General features: G+C 38.4%; 2 protein-coding genes across 2 annotated transcripts; both read right to left on the bottom strand.

Annotated features, from left to right (window-relative positions):
• Positions 1 to 5,158: 5,158 nt before the first annotated feature.
• snx12 (sorting nexin 12) lies at positions 5,159 to 9,899 on the bottom strand. Its single transcript, XM_080040732.1, has 5 exons — positions 9,548 to 9,899; positions 7,825 to 7,920; positions 7,434 to 7,558; positions 7,002 to 7,092; positions 5,159 to 5,172 (listed from the first exon to the last, which is right to left on the bottom strand). The coding sequence occupies exons 1-5, from the start codon at positions 9,710 to 9,712 to the stop codon at positions 5,167 to 5,169; spliced, it is 483 nt and encodes a 160-aa protein (XP_079896858.1). The 5' UTR covers positions 9,713 to 9,899; the 3' UTR covers positions 5,159 to 5,166.
• A 167-nt stretch (positions 9,900 to 10,066) lies between these two features.
• Positions 10,067 to 15,110, bottom strand: LOC307260891 (cytokine receptor common subunit gamma-like). The gene is made up of 8 exons (XM_080041255.1): positions 14,998 to 15,110; positions 14,270 to 14,360; positions 13,867 to 14,039; positions 13,510 to 13,643; positions 13,246 to 13,411; positions 12,735 to 12,840; positions 12,176 to 12,236; positions 10,067 to 11,533 (listed from the first exon to the last, which is right to left on the bottom strand). The coding sequence occupies exons 1-8, from the start codon at positions 15,059 to 15,061 to the stop codon at positions 11,333 to 11,335; spliced, it is 996 nt and encodes a 331-aa protein (XP_079897381.1). The 5' UTR covers positions 15,062 to 15,110; the 3' UTR covers positions 10,067 to 11,332.
• Between the last annotated feature and the right edge of the window lie 343 nt (positions 15,111 to 15,453).

Raw genomic sequence — 15,453 nt, 5'->3', positions numbered from 1 at the left:
TATTCATCTTAATTTATTAGAACATTACTCTTTAACAATTTGTGAACAATGTGCTTTTTGATTATAGGCTAGTTAGTGATGCTTTAATGTGTTCATCAATTTAACGATGCTGCTGGTAGAGATGGAGATCATTTTAATACCACTGGCTATAGATTGTAAATTTCCCCCTGGCCATGAATAAAGTCTTGATGTAATATTACCATAATTAATTTGTCTATTATATTTTATATTATTCATTTGAAGTTGGAAAATAATGTACAGTTGTGTTCAAAATAATAGCAGTGTGTTTAAAAAAGTGAGGCAAGATCAAAATCCTTATCATAGCTTTTATTTCCAAACACGCAAATGCATTGGGGACATTGCACATTCTATTCCAAATCCAAATATGAAGAAACTTTTGTCAAATGTTTCTTCATATTAGACTGTTCAAAAAAATAGCAGTATCTGCATTTTTCTTTACAACTCAAACATTTACTGTATCAACTGAAAAATGCCTGAAGATTTAGCTTTCCTATGAATCACTGAACTAATATTTAGTTGCATAACCTCTGTTTCTGAGAACTGTTTCACATCTGTGTTGCAGGGAGCCGACCAACTTATGGCACCTGTGAACAGGTACTCCAGCTCAGGACGATTGGAGTACATTCCAGAATTCCTCTGCATTTCTTGGTTTTGCCTCAGAAACAGCATTTTTGATGTCACCACATAGGTTTTCTATTGGTTTAAGGTCCAGGGATTGGGCTGGCCACTCCATAACGTTAATCTTGTTGGTCTGGAATCAAGATCTTGTTCGCTTACTGGTGTTTTTGGGGTTGTCGACTTGTTGGAACACCCATTTGAAGGGCATTTCCTCTTCAGCATAAGGCAACATGACCTCTTCAAGTATTCTAATGTATCCAAACTGATCCATGGTATGCGATAAATAGACCTGACACCATAGTGTGAGAAACATCCCCATATCAAGATGTCTGCGCCACCATGCTTCAAAGTGTACTGTGGCTTGAATAGGGGCCGCAGACAGTTTGTCAGACGACCCCCAAACACTGAATTCATGATATGGGGATGTTTCTCACACTATGGTGTCGGGTCTATTTATCGAATACCATAGATCATGGATCAGTTTGGATACATTAGAATACTTGAAGAGGTCATGTTGCCTTATGCTGAAGAGGAAATGCCCTTGAAATGGGTGTTCCAACAAGTCAACGACCCCAAAAACACCAGTAAGCAGACAAGATCTTGGTTCCAGACCAACAAGATTAACGTTATGGAGTGGCCAGCCCAATCCCTGGACCTTAATCCAATAGAAAACCTATGTGGTGACATCAAAAATGCTGTTTCTGAGGCAAAATCAAGAAATGCAGAGGAATTGTGGAATGTACTCCAATCGTCCTGAGCTGGAGTACCTGTTCACAGGTGCCATAAGTTGGTCGGCTCCCTGCAACACAGATGTGAAGCAGTTCTCAGAAACAGGTTATACAACTAAATATGAGTTCAGTGATTCATAGGAAAGCTAAATCTTCATGCATTTTTCAGTTGATACAGTAAATGTTTGAGTTGTAAAGAAAAATGCAGACACTGCTATTTTTTTGAACAGTCTAATATTCCTTTTTCTTCACTTTCTATAAAGATATAGAAACATTTGAAAAAAAGTCTTCATATTTGGAATTGAATGTGCAATGTCCCCAATGCATTTGCGTGTTTGGAAATAAATGCTATTATTAGGATTTTGATCTTTACTCAATTTTTTAAACACACTGATATTATTTTGAACACAACTGTAAGTCCAGCGGAGTAAAATGTAGAATTGTAGCCTCTTAAATGCAATGGAGAAGTAGTACAAAGTTGCAGAAAATGGAAAATAGCCAAATTAAGTACCCTGAAAGAAAAATAGGTATAGGCTACAATACTGAAGTTCATGTTCATAATAACTTGCCACCACGTTTCACATTTCAGTCAACTCATATGTTAGCATGTATTGCATGCGTATGTGACCCCCAAAGTTGTTCTTCTGGAGGTGTCCCGCTTGTTTTATTATTGTCAATCATCCAGGGAGCAGTGTGCTGTGCAGATTTGTAATGGCCTCTGGGAGAAACCTGTGGTTTGGGAAAAGTGAAATTAGCCAGAATTTGGCCATGGAACCTCATGTGCAACACTGTATGAATCTACCAATCAGAATTCCTTTTTTTAACTCATGTGGAAGCTACAATTGTGACCAATTACAGTCACGTCTACTTTGGATCACCTGCAGTTCAAGATCTACATCACAAGATCACTATTCTGGGACTACTCTAATACCTCTTCCCCAGTTAATCCCTGCATTTCCTGAAGGCCGACTACTACCAGAAAAAAGATTAGAGGACTTTAATATTCATGTTTAGTGAAACAAACAGACCCAGTGTTTCTGATGAACTGCTCCTACTTTGGGTTTGTTATGACACCTCTTTCCTGCCACATAAGCGGTTTTTCCTTCATTTAATGGACTAATTAGACTGAGCTCGGGTTAAATATTTTAGTTGATAAGATTGTGTATTGATATTCTAAAGTGCTAGAACAATGCTTAAACATTTAGTAAACATACCCTTTACAAGTTGTCTGATTTGCACAAAGAATTTCCTCAAATATACTAAACGTTTGAAACCTCTTCCATAAATTAGGCCACCCATGACTCTCTCTAATCTCATTGGCTCACAATGTGAAGCACCAATAACAATGTGAAAGGTGACTCCTAGCAGTTTTGCCTCCCATTTCTCCTCTTTAAAAACTGAAGAGACATGTAGACACAGGACAGCAGGCAGCAGGAAATTTAATTGGACAGAATTAACAAGGAAATTCCTTGTCACTCGTAGTGGAACTGCAGTGATGACATGTATTAATACACTTCACAATAATATTGATAGAAAGGATTAAACAGCTGAAAATAAGCGCATAATAAGCCTTATTTCAGATCAATAAACCAGATGCTGATTATGCCTTTTAAACGATGAAATATTGTTCATATAATGAACCTCTTGTCACAGTGCTTAGATATGGTTATTTACCTAACTTAACATTCCCAATAGCTGATTTGACAACACACAGCCAAAGTGTATGCATGATGATGTAACTAAGATGGCAGGGTTAAAACAAATATTCCTGAAACAATCCTTTCTAAGAGCATGTCCAGGAAATAGAACTCAGATGTATTTGACCGGAATGGCATGTCACTGTATTTTTCATGATGCTACATGTTGCTCGACTTTGGGAGGTTCTCATCAAAACCACATCTCCGCTAGCAAAAAGAAAAACACTCATCAAAGCAGTTAATTACCCTCATTTCAAACTTGATCCAATCCATTAAAAAGACATTCAGAAAACATAATAATCATAAAAAAGACAAAAATTCTAGCTATGACAAAAGGATATATGGAACAAGTTTCTTTTCTTTTCATTTACTGATTACTGAATCAAAAATAATGTACAAACAGTATGTGGAATGACTTAATAAAGACACAACATCAAACAATTTATAGATTGGATGTCTTATTTTTGTCCAGGAGCAATAGTTGTGTGTTTTTCCTACATTGTTGACACTCATCCGTTCTGACATTTTTCACTGGCTTTTTAAATGACGTGATGTAGAAATAAATGTACATGGGGGCAGGTGCAGCAGTCTGTATTGTCTTTGCCATAAGAGAGAGAAAGAGACAAGACGGCAAACATGAGAAACAATACACAGACATTTTCAAGCTTTAAATGGAATTGGTCAATGTTAGTAACTTTGAACAGAATCTACCGATGCACTGACTAATGTAATGGCACAATATTATAATATCATTCACGGAGAAATATCACAACATGAGAAAAATGACTGAGGGTTTATACTATGCAACCGCTCAACTTTTCTCATAACCAAATCCAATGTTCATACATTTGCAGACATTCTGAATGAGTGTAGGAAGTCAGTATTTATTGGTGTCATGCATTTCTTGTCATAGGAGGCACTTGTTTTGGCATTACAGTACAAATATGCAGACAGTATGAATATCTGGCTGTACAATTATTCAAAAGTGCCGTACATAACTTTTGCAAGTGTCATTCATTCCTGGGGTAAAACTGGACATGCTGACGCCAGCTCTTTGTTGGCATCAATTCCATGCTTGAATTGGCCAAGTCACAATGTGATGTGCGAGCCATTACTCAAACAGATCTTTGCCTGTATTAATGCACTGTATTTAGATTGAAAAATCTTTCCTGAGTGAAATGTGATCGAATCTTATTCAATTTAGGCAGCTGAAAAACTCACGGCAGCTCCAAAGCCAGCATAAACTTAAACTGTGTCTAATGAACAAAATCCAATGTTGGTAGACCCAGAAGCAAAACACATGTGTAACTTGAACATACAAATGCAGGACATATTAATATTTACTTTGTGGCAGAATGAACCACTTTGTATTTCAGACACAGACTTATCCATGTCTGAGAAAACAAAACAAAGTAACAACTGAATTTAGGGAGATAAAGATCTGAATCAACAGACCGGATAACATGATGGTCAGACGCACGTAGAGTAAGAAGTTAGCGAGACTGACACACACAGACACACATATTGCAAAACAAAGCGTGCAAGTTTGCCATGCAGCCAACAATTAGTGCGGTTGAACATTACAATGAATACAATTTGTTTCTAGAAGAGCTCACTCAGTGCAGTTCTTATTTCCATTAAACAACAGTTCACATAACTCAAAACACTGTTGGCAGTTTCTGCTGGCCTGATGCTGGGAGAAACCTCTGCAAGCCAGCTTCTGAGAAATAGCTCATTAACTCATTGCAAGTACACTCTTTAAAAACCTTTAACTGCAAATTACATTTGACGTTCATTGTCCTTATGGGTAAATCAAAACTGGCTTGCAGAATGTTCTTCCCCTTTGTAACACACCAACATCTTGTTGGGGATTGCCTGGTTGTTTGATGTGACAACCAGACACTATGTGTGGCACATTAACAAGGTAAAATGACACATTGCAGTGACAGTCAGGTCTCTGTGGTAATTCATTTATGTAGTATGTATTAGCATTGTTTTCCATTAAGCATTTGTGAACTATCGCCTTTGGTCTTAATAGTGCCAGTGCAACCAGAAAGCTCTTGAGACAGGATAAAAATAAAAATAAATCAAACTTACTTCATTCATACCTAAAGGAACAACACAAAAAAAGAGAGAACAAAACAGGATCAGAATGGTCATATACAGTCTGCATTCATTTATCTGGTACACATCAATGGCACACTCACATCGAGACATTATTGTCCTGTATTCACATTATAAATACAATCTTGAGTATAAAGCCTTCCTCCAGGAAATACTGAATGTATTGCATATCATTTATCATTCTTAAAAAAAAAAATGTGATTAAGTAAAAAATATTCACAAGACAATCACAACTACCGTATTTTCCGCACTTTAAGCCGCACTGGACTATAAGCCGCAGGTGTTATAATGTTTAATTACCATATGTAAGAATTCGTGCACGGAGGGGATTGTCGGGAAAGAGATGACTGCTTGAGGAATCTCCCATTTATTAACATTTCAACAAACAAGTTGCATATTTGCATAACGTATTCAAGTGTTACCATTTAGTGCAATAGCTACTAGGGATGGGCACGAGAGTTTTCACTACTCGTGTGATCGCTTGCATTCCTCGAGGATCAATCGATTCCTCGTTAAACTTTTTTCTATTTTTAGAACGCAACGCATCTGTCTGCAGAACAACGGTTCACCGCAATAAAGTGCTCAATGCTTATTGTCAAACAGTCACAGTTGCCATAGCCTATGATATTAAGGATTTATTCCCACAAGTTTAAAACACATTTTCCTCACTGAAAGTAATTAAATAGACGGGCCACAATTTAATCCGATCGAGTAGACTAGGTCTGCGTTGGGGAGAGAAAAAGAGAAAAAAAGCATGGGCTGTAGTTGTAACAAAAAAATAGCCTAAGTCACCATTTAAAATAAGAAGGGCAGCAAATAATATTAAATGATTGTCCTACAATTTAAATACATATAAATAACTCACCAAAGCAGATAGTTGTAGGCTATATCCAACCGCGTAATGCTCACTCCGTGTGCGTGAATAATTACCACGACTAATTCCTCATTAACGGAACATTACACCGGTCGGTTTTTGAATCTTATCCCCATATTCCCTATTGAAGGCTTCTTAACTGTTGTTGGCTCGGAGCGAATGTGCCTGAAGTAAGCCTTGCTTCTTCTTTAGCCTACTTTTCTTTCCAAGTGGAGAGCACCTTGCTTGCTCACCTAGAGTCTAGGCTACTCATTACTAACTGAGAGTAACAGGTGTCATCTCCCCTTTTTATAAACGTAATTTTATCATCTGCTTTGAAATAATTGGACAGTTATATTCCTGACAATGTTCTGGAGAAAGGAGAGACCGTGTTCAGCTCCGCGGTGCTGTGGAGAACATAGGCTGCTGTGGTGGCACGGAGGTGGCAGTTATTTGCAGTTGCTTTTTGACACAACTCTCAGTTTATTGCACTTGCATCAAAATATTTAATTTTGTTAAACTTTATTTTATCCGTTTTGTACGCGTATATAACATTTTAAAATAGGGGCGGCCCGCCGGCCGGCCGGCCTAAAGGCAACAAACACTAAAAAAAACAAAAAACTATTTTCCTCATCCACCAATCGAGTTCATTTGAAACGAGGAGTACTCGAGTACTCGATTACTAACGCCCATCCCTAGTAGCTACAGAACATATACTGTGCTGTGTAATAACAGGGTCGAAAAATTGGGAAAAAGTCGCGGCTTATAGTCCGAAAATTACGGTACTGAGGAGTGATTTCCTTATTTTACAAATAGAGTGAATGTCAATATACTATAGGATAGACAGAATTATAGCAAGAGAGAAAAGCAAATAAAAAAGAAAGACAGAAATGGAGGGAAGAGAGGCCGGAGAAAGTTTGATCTACACCCCCCCCAACCCTAATAATTCTAAAGTCGTACTTTTCCAGGAATGTAGTTACGGTCAATGCTTTCATCTTGCAGAAACATGTGAAGACAGCGCTCGTTCTGGGCCAAGGGGTGACCTGCAATTCTACACAAAAGAAACACACACACACAAATGGACAAAATTCAGCTCCTTATGAATGCTTTTTATGGAGGCTGGAGAAATACAGTTGTAGATTAGCTAGTTGACGCACAGCCACAGATTAGGTTAAGCCTTGTGTTGGGCTAGACATTTCTGGCAAGGTCTGACATTATTAAGCATGTGAATAACTGTTTAGGCCAACATATTTTGTTGTTTGGGAAACATGCAGGAAACGCATACAAACCATTGTCCAATGTACACATTACACTTTATAGATTATTAAATTATAATTTTGTTCATATAAAACACGGTCTGCATTTTAATTTAGGGCTTTTGAATCGACTGACTTGTTGATGAACTGCTCCAGGCCCGATCGCCGCTCCTCAATGAAAGACTCCTCAAAAAGGCCCTCATCTCCACGAAATGGCAACTGTCTCTTCAGGGCTTTCCCTGGCAGAGGTGGTACTACAATCTGAAGGTGTCAGGGGTCAAACAAACAACAGGAAAGATGAAAATGTATGACACCAAAATGAATTAAATACAAAGTACACAATCCCTGAGCTCCACCACCGTTAGTCATCATCACAGAAAAAAAAATATATAAAAAACTAAGTCAACCAACAACGTAATAATCTATTTACGGGTTGTATATTGCCACATGTAAACCAACAATATGTCATTAAACAGAGCATTGCAATATCTTGCTTAGACAGACACATAACATAATGGCTCACTCACCTTACTGTCTCTTTCCAGCTCATTCTTTAACCACTCAAAGTCACTGTATCTTCTTCTCACAGTGGAATCCTTCAGTTTGAAAATGGGAAGGTTTGTCTACACAGAGAAGAAAGTAGAGACTGAATACATGACTGAGTGCTGGAGTTAGTGTAAAACTGCCTATTAAAGAAATAGTGTTGTGTGACAAAAGCAAGTGCCTCTTACCACCATAATTTGGTTTAATTGTCATGAAAATCAATTATCAAAATAGTTTAAATTGATTGTCTGACAGACTGTCAATGAATGTAATTATTTTAACAATAGCTTTATTTGGATAAAGACTTCTAATGAGTGGGTAAAAAAGGTATGTGCATAAAGAAGCTTTAGTGGGTTTTAACATTATTGTTTAATGTGTTAAAGGTTCATTCATTAAGAAGGCTGATTCAGCATGTGTTGACTCCAAGGAGTTCCATGGATTTTAAGAGTCTCTCTGTGGTTAGATAGCAGGTGTTCCTTTTCCTGGATTTTCCCATGATACACAGCTGTAGACAGTCTGAAGTCAGTGGTGAAGGTTGGAATCTGTCAATATTACAGCTAATTGTATCACTACATTATCACCAGTCCATTATTATGTCTTGAGTCTTGGATTCTTTCCCCGCCCCCTTTTATCTTTTTTGTGTGATTTTTCTTCATGCATTTTGTAAAGCATCGTAATGAGAAATGAGAATTTCATTCATTGTCAGTCCTTTTTATTAAATGTATGTCAAATAAAATAACTTTTGAACGTTGACTGTGGTAATGAGCAAAAAGCCATTCAAGTGGTGAAAACGTTGATGTTAAAATGGACACACTCTTCTACGAGAGAAACACCGCAGAAATGAGGATCTTCTGTCAGTGCTAGTAAATTGCAATAATGCCATTGCATAAGCTTCCTGAAAACATGGTCTTTAAACTTAGCTGTGTCAGTGATTTTATGAACCCTCCATTTCTGAGGAAGTTAAACTTTCCAAGCATTTATTTCGTAGCCTAATCTTATTTTTTACCATGGACTGCAAAGTTACTCCCGAAAAATTCAACTCAATTCAAGAAACAAACTTTAACGAATGGTATTTCCATTAAGTTGTAACATTCCTCATTTAGTTCACGTTTTCTTAAATGTCAATGTGCAACGATAGCTCGTATAAACGTTACCGCAGAACAATAGTCATAATGTAAACCATGTTTTTCATAGAGTTTTTGACTTTGTAACAAATCTGGATCAAAGCAGACAATGTTAAATGAGTCCTTACATGCTTGACAGGGACAGACACTTGGTGCAAGTAGCGGCTAGCTTCACGAGACTCCCTAATGGCTGGGTTTTTGACAAGCTAACTACATAAATTAGCTTAGCTAAAATATATTTAACTGTAACTTGAACTCCACACCAGTGACATGGCTTGCAATTGTAGTGCTGGGTGTCGTTCGTTTCTTAACCAAACGTATCGGTTAAATGCCAACCCTGCAACCTACAAGGAAGGCCGCTGACAATCCCCAGGCCTCGAGTTTTATTGGCGCGCCATCTTGAGCTACTCCAGGCGGCTAACGTCAACGCCACAGTTCCTTCCCGTGTGTTGACTTCAGCAGCGCAGCGGTTAAAACACGCTAACTGGCTAGCAACAACACTGAAATGACCAGTTAGCTTTGAGCGACTACGAAAGCTAAGGCTTCAACAAAATGTCCTTTTCATGTGGTTTTGAACACCTACCCTCATGCGAACTTCGTAAGTTGTGTATCGGTTCCGTCCAACTCCAACGATTTGTGGGTCGTAAACGTCTATTTCCAGAAAATTGCTGGGGGGGCCGTAGGCATCCGTCAGGTCCTGGGGCTTTGAATTCAGCCGGCGAGTGTCGGCCACCGTTGGCTCTGACATTTTGTCGGGCTGTTATTTCTTGACGACCAACGGCGAATGAGACGTCAAAGCAACTAAATCTGCAGTGAAAGCTTAAATCTCATCTGAAGACATCAATTGCTTGCGAAAGCTCATCGGCTCAGCTAGGGAAGTAGCTGACTTGTGTGTCTCTTCTTGCGGGGGCCAGCCGCCCTGCGCCCTGCCCTTCTTGAATCTGAAAAATGCGTTGACTCAGTTCCGTACTGTGCGGGACACTATGCACTCCCCCTAATGGACACTGCGATGACTGGACAGGGAAGATTGAACTGGGTTGCCCCCATGCAATATCAATAGCTGCAGTTGCACAATGTAAATTAACAGAGCTTTTGACGTAAATACAGTAGGCTATTTATTCATCAAAAGTGGGCCACACAGCTCAAACTTGGATAAAAACACATAGAACAAGTAGGCCTAGATATAGCCTAGCTTACAAAAGAAAAAAACAAATTGAAAAAGTTAGGCTTACATTCAAACATTTAAAAACGTATACCATTCAATGTCTATAGCAATAAAACCCCAGCCTAAAAAAATATGAGGCTGGGGTGAACCTATATGATAGCCTATTGAATCCAACTGGGTAGGGTATTGTGGTGTCACTTTGCAAAGAGGCACTTTACAGGTGAAGGGGTTATTAATACCTATTAGGTACTTTGCAACAAATGGTTTACACTGGAAGTTGGACAAAGACACTGAAATATAGGCCTAAGTAGGTTACAGAAGCCCAAAGTCCAACCCAACTTTAAAAAAATGTACATCAAAATAGGTTACATTCAGAATTATCATAAAGTACAAAAATTACAGTAATGTTATATTGTGGCGTCACTTTATAATGAGGCACCTATTACAGGGTTTATCTCACTTTCAAATAATCTATCCAGTAGAATTTGTATGCTATTTAGTTGTGAAAAATAGTTTCTGGGCAATTGCAGATATAGCATTGGTAAGATATTATTTTCTGGAACCATTTATTATTTCATAATAAGAAAAGTAGGTTTAACCATTAGTAAAGTCAAGAGTTTATAAATTACAACTTATAAATCCTTTATAAAGGGTACCTAATTAGAAAATTGTACCTGAATGATAAGTTCACTGGCTGAATGAGTGCACAGTGAATTTAAGTTACCGGTAAGTTAAATCAATGCCACAAATGTGTTGTGCCATTTTCTCCACATCTCCAACTTGTGCTTGAATTGGGCAACTGACATCGTCTTCCTAGAGCAGAATTGTGAACTAATCTAAATCTAGGATAAGCATTTTATGATATATGAATGTAGATGTGTTTCATTCTAATGTCTAAGAAAATGTTCAATATAGGGACAATGCACACATACACTATCAATACCATAATGCCAAGCTCAATTTAAATGAAAAAAAAAAAAATTAGGAAGTCAGTGATTTTACTATCACATCAAACTCCAAGTGTCCTGAAGAATGGTCTTGTTGGCATCCTTAAACACCAATAGCTCTAATTTAGGCTAATACATTGCTTGTACGCGGGGGAACGTTGAGTCCGTGTCTAATTTGTAAATGTTCTGATCCCTGCTGTCATGCAGGAGATGTGTCAGTGTAAGAAAAGGCTGGATTGTTAAATTTGGGGTCGTTTTAGGGGGTAGACAGGTCTGACTGGTCCTCAAGGATGGAGACGGAGCAGTCGGATTGGTCGGTGCTGAAAGAGCAGGTAGAGCTGCCGGAGCTCTCGCTGTCTGACTGGGAGAGGTTGCAGTACTCGCGGACCGGACAGGCACGCTCATTGTAGTTGGCCTTGAAACTTTCCTTCAGGTCTTTGGAGATTTGGAACCAATTCTTTAAAGAAAAAATGAAGCAGAAATACATGTTTTTTCTGTCACCACACACATGGGAGTACATTTATGTCACTCTATCAAACGGGGTTTTCATCAGTTGAATATTAGCATTTGTGGATATTTGTGAAGGGAAATTTCCTTTCCCTTAAATAATTGTAATATTAACAAATCAACAGTGTTAAATGTTATAACAATGTCTGAAAGTGAGTCCACAACTTTGTTCGGGCTGATATATCTCTACTACTATTGAGGGGATTGTCTTGACATTTTCCTATAGGCCTACTCACATTCAGTGACCAATCCCCTTTAGGTACTGTGGGTTTGGTGCCAATCAGAAAATGTTAGAATACTTAAACATGGCTAACAATATACCAGCTCAGCCCTTTAAATACGTTATTGTCATTTTATTCATGTTAGCATGCTGTCAGCATTTCGCTCAAAACCCGCCATGCTTAAGTAAGGTTTTCTCATAGTTGCTATTATGGCTGTATAGTGTATACTACTCTTCACTTGTCATTTAAGTATTTCAATGATTGAAAAAATGTTTTTTGTATATAATTTCATCTGAAATGAATAATTTGAGGTTTTCTATTCTTATGGGAATTTCATGGAGCGGTGGCACAAAGCCCCGGTGGCTACTTACCTCGATGTCGTTAAATTTTGGGGATGGCTCGGGTACCCAGGGGATGATGAGGATTCCGATCCTGTGTAGGAGGCAGGCACATGTTTTACTCTCAGATGATCACACCCACAACCGCTCAAGTACATTACTCTTATTCCCTGTCAAAAAATTCCAGCACTGTGGTTGAGCGAAGCTAGGGTTTCTGAAGTTTTTCCTCGTCTGCATGTCCCCTGTACCTGACCTCACTTTAAGCATTTAAGCACTTTACTTTTTGGAAAGTGGTATAAAAATACTCCTCCATGAACACAAAATATTCCCTTTTACATGTGAAATGATTGAAAGTATATTTCAATAAGCTTGATTCCCATCCTCACTTACATTTACAATTCCTTCAACCAAACCTTAAAACCTTTTTTAACAGCACAATACTAAAAGCTGATAAAAGTTTGATTCAGTAAAGATATGTTCATACTGAAAACATGAATGAAAAACTGAGGAAATACAAATTGCTGTTACTCCCTTGCCCACACTAGAACCCTTTAACTCCCATAATTCCTTCATGACAAATGGGCCAAACCACCTTTCACGTTGCAGGAACATGAGGACCAGTAGGATGAGGGTGATGAAACCCATCACGGTCAGCACTTGGGTCAACACAGACATCGGAGCAATTCTTTGATTGGGGTCTGTGAGGGGTTGAGAGAGAGCAGGATTGTGATTATTTTATAATCATGACCCTTCTATTTTTCTGTGCACATGTAGAGCAGCAAGTATATAATGCAAACAACACCATGAATGTTGTTTATAATAAAATATAAAGGCTTGTACTGCCCTGTTGTTGCCCACAATAGCCATGTAACTTGGCTGACATATATGGCCTAGGAAAACAATTGCTTGACTCCAAAAGATCGGAATCCTCCTTAATGTGGATTCACCAATATGTTTCATCTAGGAATTAATCCATGAGACGCGTCTGGTGACTTGTAATGCCAGTAGAGGTCAGTGATTACTTAAGTCTTTCAGTACACAACCTACAGTAAGCCAATGTTAGTGGGCCTGTTTCACAGAACACGTTTTTTTTGCAATTTTACCTGTGCTGTTGTTGGATCCCCAGACCACCGGCTCACTCCAGTCACTCCAAAATATAGAGTCTCCACAATTTTTCACTATTTTGCTCCGCACTTGCAGCTCATACCGGGAACTGCTGCTGGGCAAGTTGATGCAGTAACTCTGCTTCCCACCGGTGACTATAGTTTGCTGTGGTCAATAAGATTGAGTAGAGTAAGAAAATTCTAACAGAGACCACAACAACAGCAAAAAAATAACAAACAGAAAGAAAAAGAAGAATTGCCTACCTCCCAATTATTGCTGTTCTTACGGTGTCGAACCTCGCTCTCCACACAGTCGGCCCTGGTCTGGTTCCAGTAGAACCACAGGTTATAGTCCGATCCATTTTGGACAGTCACGTTGACTGGTGAGTTTAACTTGACTGGTGGCGACACAAACCATTCAATACAATGCATGATTTGTTTTTATGTAAAAATTAATAGCACTGTTTTTAGCTGTTTTTCCTTTTCCTGGAAAACAGTTATACATTTGAGTTACAGGTGTATGAAAAACTCAAAATGAAAGTGTCTCTTCTCATTTGGAGAGATTTATTCATTTAGATAGTAACCCCCAATGTCCTGTTGCACCCAACGAAATAAGCATACCTCTCTGTTTTATATCATGCCACTTCTGATAGCTCTTGTTGCCATGTATCAGTTTGGTGGAAAAGCTGTCGAAATGATACGCCTTGACTGAGCTGTCATAGGGCTGGTCACATCCAGTGTTTATGCTGTTTTCTGACAGATAGGTGGCACACTCACGGATGTTATCGACCAGCCTGTACAGAAATCAGCGTTTAGTTACACAAAGCAAAGTATGCAGCCAACATGCAGTGAATAGTAGGCTAGTTGTAGTAGTGATTCACTTCCTCATTGGGTCATCTGCAGCGGGCTTATTGGAGAGCTGTTTATAAGGTAACATAAAGGCCACATACCCTATCAGAATGGGGACAGGATTAGCTATAACAGATTCTGCTATGTCAAGTTTAATGTGTCACCAATTACGAACCCGCTTTCAAAGGTGTAATTGACCTCTGGAGTCCCATGCTTATTCCAGGAACAGCGAACGGATTTCAGATGCATCACCACACACTCCACATCTGCCAGAGAAGAGGGGTTAAGACCAATGGGATTAATAAAGGTTACAAACATTTAATATAAAGACCTACACAGAAGACTAACCACCGACACACACTCACACACACACACGTTGAGGAAATGGCAGAACAATGACGTCAAAGGGTATTCACCCAAATGGAGCATTAATTCAGGAAGTAAGGCTCTATATCTGAATAACAATGATGGATTGGATTTATATAGCGCTTTTCAAGGCACTCAAAGACGCTTTACAGTTAACTGAAATTGATAATACAAGTGATTGATGATTCACAATATAAAAGCCTAAACATATTTCAAACAAGTTGTGCTGCCAATACCCCTTCTAAACTTGGTTTTATTTTTAGGCCATCTATCAAAAATATAATTTAAAACACTTATACATTCCAAAAGTATTTGTTCATTTCGGATTATAAGATATAAATATATATATGAAAATTAATAATAACAATAGTTTTACGTCATGATGTCAAATAACACACATTTAAAAACACTATGATCAGATCTGCCAAAAGCCCTAAAGAAAATGTAATAGCTGCTCAGATACATCCAAATAGGACAAAAATGGTTGCCATGACAAGTCAAAAAATGTGTAATAGTTCAAAAGTTAAATGTTCTTACCAGGTGGTTCTTTGGCAAACACATGTTGTGTCAGAAAGAGAAGCAGAAACAGTCTAGTCGCCATCGTGGCCGAAAGAAACAGGATGCTCTCAGCGCCGACGCAGGACTAGTTCTACATCTGAGTATCGTTGTGTTGCATATCATTGCTGCTTCCTGACTTGACACTTGTCATTGGTATTGTTTCCTGTCAGCCGAAACTGTTAAGATATCAGGCTATGGATCATGTTGACATGCCTGCAGTCAGTTAGGCCTTACAACATATAACACAGAAACAATTTGTAAAACTTTCAAAAAAATTAAATAAAATCACACACTACATTTATTTTTTCATCACTACTAATAAAGGTTTAATTTCAATGGTTTCCTTACCTCTAGAAATCAAATAGTTTTCCTTAAAAGTGGACACCTTTATGCACCGCAGCATTAGCCATGTGAACCACAAAACACAGGCGCTTT

The sequence above is a fragment of the Ammodytes marinus genome, assembly GCF_949987685.1.
Source record: "Ammodytes marinus genome assembly, chromosome: 14".
In the NCBI taxonomy this organism is placed as follows: domain Eukaryota; kingdom Metazoa; phylum Chordata; class Actinopteri; order Uranoscopiformes; family Ammodytidae; genus Ammodytes; species Ammodytes marinus.
The sequence above is the reverse complement of the archived record's forward strand: the minus strand, read 5'-3'. Positions and strand labels throughout refer to the sequence as shown.

Bases quoted from the DNA above. Each gene is read 5' to 3' on its own strand.
- snx12 (XM_080040732.1), bottom strand. From the start codon at position 9,712: ATGTCAGAGCCAACGGTGGCCGACACTCGCCGGCTGAATTCAAAGCCC. The intron at 7,921-9,547 runs GTAGGTGTTCAA...TTCTCTGTGTAG, and splicing joins CTTACGAAGTTCGCATGAGG to ACAAACCTTCCCATTTTCAA. The intron at 7,093-7,433 runs GTCAGTCGATTC...TCTTTTGTGTAG, and splicing joins CTGGAGCAGTTCATCAACAA to AATTGCAGGTCACCCCTTGG.
- LOC307260891 (XM_080041255.1), bottom strand. From the start codon at position 15,061: ATGGCGACTAGACTGTTTCTGCTTCTCTTTCTGACACAACATGTGTTT. The intron at 14,361-14,997 runs GTAAGAACATTT...CTTCTCTGGCAG, and splicing joins GTTTGCCAAAGAACCACCTG to ATGTGGAGTGTGTGGTGATG. The intron at 12,841-13,245 runs GTAAAATTGCAA...AACCCCTCACAG, and splicing joins GGGATCCAACAACAGCACAG to ACCCCAATCAAAGAATTGCT.